Source organism: Cibotium barometz, chromosome 1, assembly GCF_041138505.1.
Source record: "Cibotium barometz isolate CiBa-2024 chromosome 1, ASM4113850v1, whole genome shotgun sequence".
NCBI lineage: Eukaryota > Viridiplantae > Streptophyta > Polypodiopsida > Cyatheales > Cibotiaceae > Cibotium > Cibotium barometz.
This window is the reverse complement of record NC_141046.1, coordinates 68,939,784-68,954,035: the sequence shown is the minus strand read 5'-3', so window position 1 is coordinate 68,954,035 and position 14,252 is coordinate 68,939,784. Positions and strand designations below refer to the sequence as shown.

The 14,252-nt window shown below is 45.4% G+C and overlaps 1 protein-coding gene across 4 annotated transcripts in view; it reads right to left on the bottom strand.

The window, feature by feature from the left end:
* Positions 1-358: 358 nt before the first annotated feature.
* The window catches only part of LOC147642383 (histone-lysine N-methyltransferase ASHR1-like), a 113,427-nt gene continuing 99,533 nt past the window's right edge, over positions 359-14,252 (bottom strand). For all 4 annotated transcript variants that reach the window (XM_086805755.1, XM_086805767.1, XM_086805761.1 and 1 more), the window contains 2 exons: positions 1,036-1,099; positions 359-896 (listed from right to left, as the gene is read on the bottom strand). In XM_086805755.1, coding sequence (XP_086661881.1) covers positions 737-896; positions 1,036-1,099 — 224 coding nt within the window. In that variant the 3' untranslated portion in view covers positions 359-736. The remainder of the gene's footprint in view (positions 897-1,035; positions 1,100-14,252) is intronic.

The following is a 14,252-nucleotide window of genomic DNA, read 5'->3' as shown; positions in this document are numbered from 1 at the left end:
TATTGACATCTTCAGTTGATGTACTTTGGGACTATCTACTTTGGATAGTCATCTTGTAAATCTAATATACTTATGATTCCACAAAAAAAAAAAAAGTGTGTACCACCTCAATGTCCTGCAGTGGGCCTTAAGCTGTGCACTTGCTCACAGGACCTGATTTGCATCTACCAACTTGTTTTTCTTACATGCCCGTGCCTAGTTGTCCCGTTGCAATCAGCCTTGAAGCAATCAAAAAAATCTCACATGTTTATTCCGTGCATGATCAGACACTTGGCACCTTCACGAGCTATGATGGTTCACAACATGTGCCAAGGGGGCATCCTACTTATGCCATCATCAAAAATAACTCGCAAGCAAGCCGAAAAAAAGAGAGAAGTTCTGGAGGCAAAAATGTCAAGGCACGTTTAGAGGAGAAAATATAAACAATTCTCCACATGATGGATGCCACTGAAGACAGAACAGTGTCTTTGACCTGTACAAAAGAATATCACAAAGCTGTTTGTTCTTTCCAAGAAGTGTTCCAACAAAGCTCAAGAACAAAAAGAGTTAACACATTCAGCTTCCTGAACCTTTTTTTTTCCAAAAAACGGTCTCTAAATTACTGAAGACTTTCAAAAATAAAGGTTAATTTCCAAACCATAGATGCATGCAAGTGAGCACATTATATATCCAGTGAAATGGATGAAAACGGAATCCATGCAAAATTGTGTAGGCACCACACTAGGCTGTGATCTTGTTATGGTTGATGTCTCTGCAAGAATGAAGCTTCTGCTTGAGCCTCTTGCAAAGAAACCTTTAGATTTCGGACTAATTCTGCATCGAAACCGTGTGTAACTTCCAAAATATCAAGAGCTCTTTTATACGTCTTTGCAGCATCCACAGTTTTTCCCAAATACCTACAATCATCCAAAACTGAAATATTTAAGCCAGAAGTAGATGATTGCAATCAAAACCTCCAGAAATATGATGGTTGCTCTGCAAACATGCCTGCACGTATGTGCATGAGAGAGAGAGAGAGAGAGAGAGAGAGAGGACCACTCAAGTTTTCCACAGGTATATAACTGGAGCCCAAGCAAAGGATGGTATGGCAGGTACACTCCTGCACAAGACATCAAGTTTACATTTTGAGACACTAATAATCTGATGCTGAAGCCTTTTTAATTTTGAGACATTTCAGCCTTGAGGTTAGAGTCAACCACTGAGCATTTGCGCTACATCAATCGAGTCAATTTCTCTGGCCATCAAACTTGCACTGCAGCCGTCCACCCTCTCCACATATGTTTAAAAGGCTTTTGTCTATTGCCTAGCACCCATTAGCATAGATGCAGATAACTCCCCAAAACACCCCTCCACAGGCGTTTCGGCGTACATTGCTGCAACCAAAACGTGTTTCCCTTCCGAAAGGGAGCGGAAACACCTGGAGAAACGTTTTGGTCAACACCGAAACGTCGGGGGAAATGTTTCGGTCACATCAAGCTAAAATAACATGCACTTAGGCTTTCCCCACATCCATTTTGTATAGTTTTGGGCTCAGAATAGAGATATCAGCAATATGGTGGATCGAAATCCACACAAACATCCTTCCAAAGACTCACTCTCTAATGCATACTAACCCTCTCCTTCATTACTATAGTTTAAACATCTTCGTTTCCGTTTCCCCCCCCCCCTAGAAAATTCCGTTTCTGTTTCCGTATCCCAGTTTCCCACAACTCTGCCCATTAGCCATAATTACTGCCCTATTAGCCCAACATCCACTGTTCTCACCAATTCTGAATTGTTTTTCCCCAACAAAAGACGCCATCACCCTCCTATCAATAAAGAAAATACCCTCCGCTCACGAGCAGATTGCATCCTCCAAAAGGGTAGAGTATACAATGTAGAATTCCTTTTCTTCTTTTTTTTTGCTTTTTTGTTCTTCCTTTCCTTTCTTTTCTTTTCTCTCTTTTTTTTTTTTTTTGGGGGGGGTGGGGGGGGGGGGTGGGGTGGGGTGTGTTGTGTGTTGGGGTTTGCAACACACCAGGCCTGGGGAAGCCTCTTGCGTGGTGGAGGGAGTTGAGGGGCAAACCCACGATGAGGGCAGATTTTGAGATAGAGTTTCGGAATAAGTTTCTTCAGCCAGAAGACGAGATTGACATGATGCCCAACTTTATAGATTTGGATATGAAGAACATGCCTTTGGACACAATTTACAGCGGGTTAGAGAGTTGCTGTCTCGGGCCACAGATGAATCCAATGACTTTGTGTGGATTCGTTGTTCATGTAGAGAAGAGTTTCCTTGGTCGTTTCTAATTCGATGCCAAGGAGAGTGGAGTACAGATTCCATGCCCACACATTTGTCTGGACTGAGGCCAGAGACAGGCACAGAGAATTTCTTCGAGATGACAGGGCCTCACCACTGGAGGGATGGCATCCGGAGGCTTAGAGGATTGGATGGCCCCATTGTTTCTGAGCTGCCCCAAGTTCGAGCCATAGCCACTGGTTTCTTCAGTTCCCTCCTCACTGCAAAGCTTCACTCCCTGCTGGTACAGGATGTGAGAGAGAGGGTCTGGAAACACACGCTTGAGGTGGTCCCACCAGCTCTCTGGTATTTCTTGATGACACCCTTCTCTTCTGAGGACTGCCGAAGCGTTGCAGGCATGCTTTAAGTGCAAGTGCCTAGGTGAGGACGGGCTCCCAGTTCCCTGTTTCTTTGTCACTAGGGGCTCATGAAGGGCGGCTTCCAAGCAGCCTTCAATGAGATCATGATTTCTAGATCTATGCTACAGAGACTGGCGGAGGGTTTGATTCACTTGATTCCCAAGAAGGGAGGCAACATGTTGGATATTCACCAGTGGAGACAAATGACCCTCTTGGGGACAGCCTACAAAATCCTAGCCAAACCCTCTTGGACACGTACACAGATTTTATCCAGGATAGGAGCATCCTGGATAACATCTTCACCTTTTGGGAGGTGACCGCCACGGCTCGTTTACATCAGCAGGACTTAGCAGTTCTCCTTCTGGATTTTGAGAAAGCCTAGGTCAGGGTGGATTGGGGCTTTCTCAAGGGGACTATGTGTAGGATGGGCTTCCCTGCCACCTAGATCAGAGGTGTCTCCACCCTCTACTTAGCCTCTCACAGTCACATCCTTATCCAGGGTGCTCGGGGCGATGAGTTTCCACTTTCTCGTTCAGTACACCAGGGATGCCATCCTGCATCCTTCCTCTTCCTCATCATGGCGGAGACGATGAGCAGTTTTTTAACTTCCCAGGAGACCGGCGTACAAGGCCTCAGGCTTCCTAGAAGATCTCAAGAAGAGTTTTTCGATTTAGAGCTCGCAGATGCCACAGCGGCCTACCTCTCCGGAGATGTGGAGAATCTCTAGAGGTTTGCGGATGCAATTGAGATCTTTTGTCATCGACTCCAGAGGATCAGGAGAGGAGCCTAGCTGGAATCCAAGGCAAAGACAAGCTCACCCTCGACATCAACTCCTCCATCCCTCTTGCGTGGCTCGCACTGGTGCAGGACCCGCCTCCCCCCCTGAGTGGATGGAGCTTTTCACCAGACATGATATCTCAATGGCGGAGTTCAAGGTGTAGATGGAGGCACCCTCATGACTTTCTCTATAGGGCCACAGGGCAGATTGAGCCGGGCAGATTGAGCCGATACCCCCCTTGACAAAGGACCTCAGCTGCACTGTACAGAAGATGAGAGTGATTGGTTTTCATGACCACATATGGCACACCGACCCAGCCCTGGCCAACATGGCCACAAAGAGTTTTTGGAGATTATGGTTATGGGAGGGTCGGCCACTGATGCGGCTGCAGTGGGATCCTGGTGAGTGGCAGTGGCACAATCCCTTTGCCCCCGAGGATGCCTCCCGACATCCCCTTCTTTGAGTACACAGTTCGTCTAGGTCATAGAATCCAGATGCCACAGGTTGATAGTACACCAGTGGCGGCAGCAGTACACTGTTTCCTCCGTGATTTTTGGAAGCAGTTGTGGGACAACTTCCGGCCACAGAAGATTACTCTTTTTGTTTGGCAGATAGCTCACACGAGCTTGGCAGCTCGCAGTTGAAGGTCGGCCCCGGCTCTCTGTTTTAGCTGTGGACACCCTCTAGAATCACAGCGGCATTGCCTTTGGGATTGTTCCAAGGCACCGGAGGTTTAGTTGTGGATCCTCCACATCTTCACCATGGACCAGGCACCAGCCTGCACCATCACCTGTGGGGCAATAGCTTGGGCTTCCGAGACAACATCGGCCCTAGCATATGAGGAGATGGGACATGAAAGGATCTCACCCTTCTTGTCTCTCACCATAGTATCATGACAGCCCCACTATCAACAGCCCTAGTTGGGAGGAGGCCCACAGCCCCTATCAGAAATGGGAGTGTTAGGTTTCGGATTCTTCACGTGTGTGTACCCGCTTGTGTCTGTGTGTGAATCAGCCCTTGTATGTGTGTGAACAACCTCTTATAGCCATTTTAGGTATGAATGTTATAAGCAGCGATGTCATAGGCCTAGCCATGTGTCATTGCTTCAATTAATGTGATGTGTCAAAGATAAAGACTTTTTAGCCTATAAAAGCATGTACTTGGTGTAAGCTTAATTATCAATCAACAATCACTGTCTTCTTGAGTTAATTACATCTCTCTCTCTCCCTCTCTCTCTATGTACACATCATTGGAATCTTCCATCCCCCAAAGCTTCGCATCCCCAATGTATGGCAGCAGCACTGCCTCCTTCAATTGGTATTAGAGCTGGTAAAGCATCCAGTCATTGAAAAGGTTGCTAGGCTACTGATCTCGCTTTCGCCGCTTGTCACTAGTTCGTCTCTCTACACTTCCGGACCTATGGACGGGCTCCATAGTGTGGACATGACACCTCGTGGCAAGGGACCTACGTCTACGGCAAGGGTCAGACTTGCACCTCATGGTAGGAGACAGATGTCTACACCAAGGGCCAGTAGCCTGGATATGAGAGGCTGGGGATTTTGATCTACGCCCATATCCAGACTACGGTATTTTGGTTGGCCTAGGAACGTAATGTGTATGCCTAGAATGACCGCCTACTACAAGCTAAATGAAAAAGACAATATCCAATACATTCTTATGCATGGCATACTTGCATGCCTGGAACTATTTTCACGTGAAATGTTTTAGTGCATGCAAGGTCTGTGTGTCTAGTTTAAGGGCAAGGGACACCCTCTCGTGAACCGTGAATCTGTATTCTGACCACGCTTGTGGACTATAGACAAGTTGTGGGTGTGTAAGGACCACATACTTGGAAACCCTAGCAGGGTTAGTTAACCTCCATCAAATCAGAGTAAGATATACCCTAGTCGAATCCAAGATCAACGACCGCAAAAGCTTTTGGCTAACGGTTCACCACCTAGCCATAGGTTCCCATCTCGACCCACCCCCAAGCCTGAGGTCGGATTGTCGTGAGTTAGCCAGGCCCCAACAGCTTGCCCTAGCGTCCCATACCACCAGACCGCCTGCCTGTCTGCAGCTACTCGGGCCTCGCTCGTCCCGTGGAGCTCCTCCACTGCGACGAGGGATCCTCAATAATCCTCATAAATGACGCTGAAGTCACTTACATAGTAATATCCTGCTAGTATTGGCCCATAGCTCTATTATTAGATTTTTGCCATACACAGCCCTTGGCTTACTTCCAACTAACTCTAAGCCAATCCACACCTCATCTTGCTGGGCCTTAGCCTTGTGAACAGATCTTGGCGGCTCCCACGCCCAGCTAGCTTATCCTATAACATAAGGGTTATCCTAACCCTAGTTAATACTAGCCCTAGGTCATTTTGGGACGTAACATTATCTCCCCCTTAGTTTAGATTCACGTCCTCGTCAATCCCTACTAGGAGAAAACCAAAATGTAAGCCCCACCTCGAATTCATTGATTCCTTCCTAGCATCCATATAGGTTCCCTAGCCCTTACCTCGAATGGAGCTACTATAGTGGATCTGAGCTACGGGAATCGTTGAATTCCTATAAGGAAACTCGCTTACCAACTTTAGCACTGGTCCACTCCATAGTTCAGCCCTCACACCAAATCATCTATGCTTGTGTGTCGACAGTCTCAAGCTGGCTCTGTGCTACAAAGTTATCGATGTGTACAATACAGCAGAGTACAGTTGTACGGTCAAGAGTCAACCAAATCAACTCATATAACCAAAACAAGTCATGCTGACTCTCTTGTCTTATGGACAAGTCTATGCACCATACCATTGCATGTCTTACCTCCTCAAAAGTGGCACATGCACCCATACACAAGAGAAGTCCCTAGCACAACTCAATATATGGAAAAACAACTCATGTTGTCTCTCAACATGTACGGTCAAGAGTCAACCAAATCAACTCATATAACCAAAACAAGTCATGCGGACTCCCTTAGATTATAACCCTGCTAGGGTTTCCAAGTATGTGGTCCTTACGCCAATGAGGTGATAGCTGAAGTGGTGAAGGTGTTTGCCTAGGACCAAGAGGTCCTGGGTTCAAAACCCCCCTTGGTGCTTCCTCAGTATATGGTCCTTACATTGGTATCAGAGCTAGATAAACCCTAGTTGGATCCAAGATTAATGACCGCAAAAGTTTGTGGCTAGTGGCTCACCAACCAACCATAGGTCCCCATCCGAAACCACCCCAAAGCCTGAGGCCGGATTGTTGTGAGTCAATCACGCCCCAACAGCTCACCCTAGCGTCCCATACCACGAGACCGCCTGCCTGCCTACACCTACTTTGGACTCATCCCGTGGAGCTCCTCCACTGCGAGGGATCCTAAATAAATGACCCTCAAGTCACTAATAGAGTAATAGCCTACTATTATTGGCCTATAGTTCTATTATTAGCTTTTTCCCATATAAAGCCCCTGGCTTACTTCCAACTGACTCTAATCCAATCCACACCTCATCCTGCTAGCCCTTAGCCTTGTGTGCAGATCCTAGCAGCTCCCACACTCGGCTAAGCCCTAACCCTAATCTTGGGTTAGCTTATCCCATAACCTAGGGTTATCCTAACCCTGATAACCCTGGTTAATACTAGCCCTAGGCCAATGTGGGACGCAAAATGGGGACGGGGAACGTGGACGGAAGAGATTGAGAATGGCCATTCCCTGTGACTATAGAGTGACATGGGACGGGAATGGGAACGGGAAGATGCTGCCATCCCCAACATTCCCGAGTCCCATTCCGTGTGACTATGGACGTAACAGGGTGTGACTCTAAACTCTTTGTTTAAGCTTATTTGTGTTTTAGCTCACGTGCTCTTTTGCAAGTCCACACTTCATTAAACTACAGCCGGGCAACTTACAAGTGATTTTGGACATACATGCTTCATTAAAGTCTAGGCAGACAAGTTATACGTGAGTTTGGGCACTTATTGAATGGTGGCCGACGAGACTCTCATAAATCAGTCACTCTTTTAAATAAAAGAGTGTGGACAGCTTAATGGGCACCCTCTCCACTTATGGGGGAGGTGTGGCCCTTGTTGAGGTGGCCCAATAGCCACCAACTACTTGAACGAAAAGGGTTATCCTCTTGATGGGAAATAGGCGCCTTTTTCACGAAGAGGTCAAGAACGACAATTTTCAACATAACCAATCCATACACATACTTTTTGGCATGGTTTCTTGTTTCTCAAACTCTTGGATCAACTGGCAAATGAGTGCTACACTATTGTGGAATCAACCTCCACTTCGACAAAACATGTTTGCAAAATGTTTTCACTGCATGGATGCCATTGGAAATTTGGCATGTGATGCCCATGAAGCTTACATCTTGAGGAATCCTTGATAATACAATCATATTACAAAGGGGGTCAGCCCTTTCCGGCCCTATTCACTCTCATTTAAATTTTAGCATTGCTATCTTATTTGGTTTTGTGCCATTTCATCTTGTTTAATAGTTTCAGTGTGTGTCAAGATTGTGCTCAGCCCTTTTTGGGGCAATTACATTGCCTGTCAAGTGTGAACTCAGCCTAGCGTCGCATCCTTCCAATTCGATGCTGCTGCTGGTGATATCGACGCTTTCGAAGCTTGCTGCTGCCGCCTATTCCTACCGTCAACAACAACTGTCAGTCTTGATGGAGCATATTGCTGACGCCAACGAATAGCAGCTCTGACTCGCCCACTCCTTTGCCTATCGTCGCCATCTATCAACGCCAGTTGGAGAGTTGCGCCAGTCGTTGCTAGCCACCCAACTCTACAAGCGCCACCTGTGCATTGCCGTCGCCACGACTAGCTTGTAAGCAATGCAACCACTGTTCGCCAACATGCCCAAGCCACTCCCTGGACTTTTTCGCCAGTAGTCACTTGCCAGCAACTTTCTGTCGCCGGATATGTTGCCACCTTCGAACTGTTGTGCAACTCTTTGCACATGATCATCGCCATGCCACTACTACCACCCACCGATGGGAAGCCAGAAGATACAGAGACATCTCCACAAGTTCAAGCTTGAGGAGTGACCAAAATGACAAGGCATTGGCACACATCGGCTTCAATCTCGCTGACAACCTCATCCATCATCTTGGCCTGGATAAGCTGGCAAAAGCAGTAAGGGATAATCTTTTTGGAAACAACAGCATGTTTCAATGTGTGAGAATACACTCCCTATAAGAGGCAATGAATGGGTCTAGAGGTTTTCGAAATATTTGACACTAATCCCAAGTGGTCCAAGCATGTTGTTGTTCATTTTCACACAGGAACTCTTCTCACATTGCATGCTCGAACTCCTCCCCAGGTTACCGGCTGACGGTTAGCTTCCTCTAAACTCAACCACCATGTATAAGCATAGGTCCAACTGAGAGGCTAGCTTGAGTCACTTGCTTACGAGAGGGTATTTTCTTAAGTGAATTTATCACTTGGAACTTTTTAAAAAAAGGTATAGATAGCACCTTTATTTCTATCCTTTTATTTAGAGGTTTCAAACTTGGGAATTGTTTCGACTATAGGCACTTGTTTAACACGTTATGCTCTAGAAATTGAGGCCCTAGATGTAGGAGTGTCCTTCATTTGAGGTTCTCGTCAATTATTAATGGAATCCATCAAATTTTTTAGAGAGGTTACATCACACCAGCTGCACTTGTAACTTTATGGTCAGCTTGGGAAAACCACAACTCTTTATCCATTCTCTCTACTTCTTAGTCATGGAAGCAAGTGGACTCTTCCATTTCTTCATTACATTGTTCTATATTGCCTCCCCCCAACTCCTCTTCTTCCTCAGCCTCCACAGGGGCTTTACCTCTCTCAAACCTCAGTTCCCGCTCCCTAATTTCAGCATTTATAGCTTCTACCTCTTTGCCAACTATCTAACTGATGCAAACAGAGAGCATGTTTCCACAGAGAGCATGTTTCCCTCTCTCTTGAAGAAGCCATTATTGCACACATAAAAGCAAACAGAATGCTGAAATTAACAAGCTGAAAATTAACAGAGACTTTCTGGCTTTTTTCTTGCAAAGCTTGTTGTCGAATTTGAGATACAAAATTCCTGTCAAGATTGTTGGGCTTTTGGCTTGCTTTTCTTTAAGGTAGGCTCGGGTTCTTGTTCTGTGGCTTGGTCTTCTCAATCAACCATCACAAGATGATCTTTTGCTACTTGGTAGTGGGATTTTAATTGCTGAATTGACAAGAGACACACAATGAGCCGGAACGGCCGACCCCTCCCTTGAGTAAATTGTATTACTATTGGAGAAATTCAATACATAGCTTCAGGGGCATCCATTGCCAAATCCTCCATGCCAATGCATATGAAATTCAGCATTTAGAAGTGAGTGTGAACTTGGAAGCGGTCATAATTTATAAGTGACTTTTGGGCGCCCAAACTTTAATGAAGTGGGAACGCACTCACTTATAAATATTGGCTAAGTCCTAAGGGCTATTTGAGCCTAGATTGGGTAATACTTACCACCTGTTCACATGCCACACAACCATGTCAGCAGACAGTTTCACACGCACGGCTCACGGGCGGGCGTCCCCTAGCCCGGAACTACACATAAGTCATGCAGGCATGAAAACAGCATGCAATTTCATTTGCACGCAAGCACATAAAGATGCTATGCAATGCAGCATTGGCATGAGCAATTTCCGTTCATGAAACCATATAAGACCAAGCGTTTCCAGGCAAGTATATGCAATACCAGACCCAATGGAAAGCCAATCCTCCAGGCGTTTCCGGGCATGTACACAAAGGCACAAGTCCTAGCGGAAAGCCAAGTCCTCCAGGCGTTTCCGGGCATGTACACAAAGGCACAAGTCCCAGCGGAAAGCCAAGTCCTCCAGATATTCCGGGCATGATAACATCAAGTCCCAGCGGAATATCATATCCAACTATACAGCATGTCCAACTATACAGCATGACACGTGTCAATCACATGCATAGGCACATTCCATAAGCCATGGACACCAATCCAATATGTTCATAGTGTGAAAGCAAGAGTGAACCATTCGGCTGGCCAAATGGTGACATTCCCCCCCGCTTCTAAACAGTTGTCCGCAACTGAAATGCATCCAAATATGTCTGAAGCACATGCGGGCAATCTTTGAAAAACTCTTCATCTCCATAGCCATACCCAACTTGCTAGGGTGTTTTCCAAGCTTGGAAATGGAGAGAAATGGTGGAAAAACAGAGTTTTCAGCCTCCAAAAATCCTCATGAAGAGAAAACACGAATTTCTCTTAATAAGTAAGTGAATTGGGGTCCAATCAGGTGAAGGGACATGGGGAGATGCCCATTTATGAGTAAAAAGGGAGGATCAGGTCCTGGACAATGAGTCTTGTCCGCCTCGGGACTTCAGTGAGTGTGAACTTGGAAGCGGTCATAATTTATAAGTGACTTTTGGGCGCCCAAACTTTAATGAAGTGGGAACGCACTCACTTATAAATATTGGCTAAGTCCTAAGGGCTATTTGAGCCTAGATTGGGTAATACTTACCACCTGTTCACATGCCACACAACCATGTCAGCACACATGTCAGCAGACAGTTTCACACGCACGGTTCACGGGCGGGCGTCCCCTAGCCCGGAACTACACATAGGTCATGCAGGCATGAAAACAGCATGCAATTTCATTTGCACGCAAGCACATAAAGATGCTATGCAATGCAGCATTGGCATGAGCAATTTCCGTTCATGAAACCATATAAGACCAGGCGTTTCCAGGCAAGTATATGCGATACCAGACCCAGTGGAAAGCCAATCCTCCAGGCGTTTCCGGGCATGTACACAAAGGCACAAGTCCCAGCGGAAAGCCAAGTCCTCCAGATATTCCGGGCATGATAACATCAAGTCCCAGCGGAATATCATATACAACTATACAGCATGTCCAACTATACAGCATGACACGTGTCAATCACATGCATAGGCACATTCCATAAGCCATGGACACCAATCCAATATGTTTATAGTGTGAAAGCAAGAGTGAACCATTCGGCTGGCCAAATGGTGACACTCACACTCCTCTGCTACTCCCAAAATCCCTCCAATCTGCTTTGGGCTGCCTCCTGTAAGAAACTGTTGATCTCCCCTAGGCCCGCATCGAATGCATACGCAGCAGAGCCTGAAATAAAGTCCAGTCTTGCACATATCTACTCTATCATGCTCTGCAGATCTCGGGGTCCTGAATGAGGCTATACGGAATCCTAGAACTCGCGTGCCTGTCCTACCTCCAAGGGTCCTCTAAGCCTCCAAGTCTGTCCTCTGCTGCCTCTATCATGTTAAAGTCTCCACCCATGCACCAAAAGTCAGCCTAGAGAAAGGCCTGCTAGACTGTGCTCCAAAATAGGATTCCACCTACAACGGCGTTCGGGACATAGACATTGAGGAAGCCAACGCAATCCTCTCTAATCAAAATAATAACCCACTGTGCTTGCCCAGGAGCTACGACTCTTGAGCCTGTCACTGCCGGCAAAAGCTGCTCACTAATAGAAATACAAACTCCTCTGTCATGACTCAACACAAAATGAAAGAAAGAATTCTTTGTATCCTTTGTAATAATTATACTTTCTTCTATGTTTTTCATGTTTTCCTTTGAATTTAGATAAGCAAGAAAATCCATTCATTTATATAGATTCATGCATAGGAGCTAGCTATTGGTGAGTGGCCATAGGTCATGGTGGGTCCACGCAGTGGGCTAGAACATGGATAGTGCACACTTCAACCTATATGACCTGATTGGGCACCTATGGCCGGAACTCAAGCATACCAGGGTCAAGCTTGCAAACAGAAAGGATTGATGCCTGGGAGTGTGGGCTAGATCCGCCAGAACAAACAGTTACAATCGATAAGATGGCATGACCAATTAAAGTCTATGTAAGAGTGGTTGCTTCATTTTCCTCCCAAAGGCTTTCTATTGCTTTCAAAAGAGTGCTCTTCTCTCCCACATGGTTTTCGTGGGTAGCTTGAGTCTCCATGTGGATGAGTATGATTATAGAAACAAGCAAATGCAAAGAGTAAAGTCACACTACACATGTAACTAAAGAAAATATTAATTGTTAAGCATACCACATTGTACGGGACGCTTACAGAGGTATCAGAGCTTTGGCTCGATCCCCCGGCCCTAGATTTTAGGGACCCCCCAATATAAGAGTCAAATGCAAGCTCTTTTCGTCCACATTCACAAAACAGTAATGGTTTTTCAATCTGATGCATCTAACTCGTGTAAAATGAAAATCAAGCAATCACTCTAACATAGACTTTAATTGGTCATGCCATTTATCGATTGTAACTGTCTGTTCTGGCGGATCTAGCCCACACTCCCAGGCATCAATCCTTTCTGTGTGAGAGCTTGCCCCTGGTATGCTTGAGTTCTGGGCATAGGCGCCCAATCAGGTCATATAGGTGAAAGTGTGCACTATCCATGTTCTAGCCCATTGCGTGGACCCACCATGACCTATGGCCACTCACCAATAGCCAGCTCCTATGCACGAATCTATCCAAATGAATGGATTATCTTGCTGATCTAAATTAAAAGGAAAACATGAAAAACATAGTAGAAAGTATAATTATTACAAAGGATACAAAGAATTTCTTTCATTTTGCGTTGAGTCATGACAGCCCTCTGGCTTTCATTCAGCTGTCCTCGACTGAAAAGCTTCTTCGTATGGTTGAAGAATCCTTGGATAAGATTGCATGAACTTTACATCTACCCATTTTGCATCCGTTGAGGGTAGATCTTTGATCTTTGAATTTCAACAAAAACTTCCGAGTCCGAAGACCACTTCTGGTGGTCTGGTCCTTGTGAAACAATATCTGTTTTGGTTCTAGCATTTGTTCAATTTCTTCCACCAGAGGTGGATCTTCAATGATGGGTTCTTTTGGTTCTGGTCCAGCATAAGGCTTTAGCGAACTTACATGAAAAGCATTATGTATCTTCCAATGAGATTGAAGATCAAGCTTGTAAGATACTTCATTGATCTTATCAATAACTTTGAATGGCCCATAATATCTATTGGACAACTTTGGAAAAGATGAAGTTTGGCCAGTTCCCTGCTTCGGGAGGGTTTTATCAAATTTCAGCAAAATATAGTTGCCCTTCTCGAAGACCAAATGCCTTCAACGCTTGTCAGCTTGCTTCTTTTGTCGCTCTTGAGCTGACCTGACTGTGGAGCGGACTTGATTCATTGCTCTTTTCAAATCTAAAGCAAACTCATCAGCAACAAAATCTTATCTTTGGTGCGAACAATTGGTGGTGGAATCACTTTACCCTGTATAACCTCATTTGGAGCTTTTCCTGTGGATGAATGCATTGTATTGTTGTACGCAAACTCCAGCAAAGGAAGGTATTTCTCTCACTGGGTCTTATGTTCACTAACATAAGCTTTGAGCATATCAAGGAGTGTGAGATTCATGACCTCTGTTTACCCATCACTTTGAGGATGGAAAGAAGAAGAAACTTCAAGGTAGTCCCCAAGTTTTCAAATAAAGCCGGCCAAAAATCGCTTGTGAACTTAGAATCTCTATCAGATATTATTTCAAAAGGCATCCCATGTAATCTAAAAACGTGCTGGATAAAGAGCCGTGCAGCTTGTGCAGACTTCAGTGTTTTATGGCAAGGAATAAAATGTGATTGCTTGCTCAATCTATCAATAATAACCCAAATCATGTCATGACCTTGTGGAGTTCTTGGAATACATGAGATGAAATCCATAGTGATGGATTCCCAAGGAGTATCTGGAACTGGTAAGGATTGGAGCAAACCAAGACTCTTTTGTCTGTCATACTTGGATTTTTGGCAAACCAAGCATGACTCTATAATGTCATGGGTGTC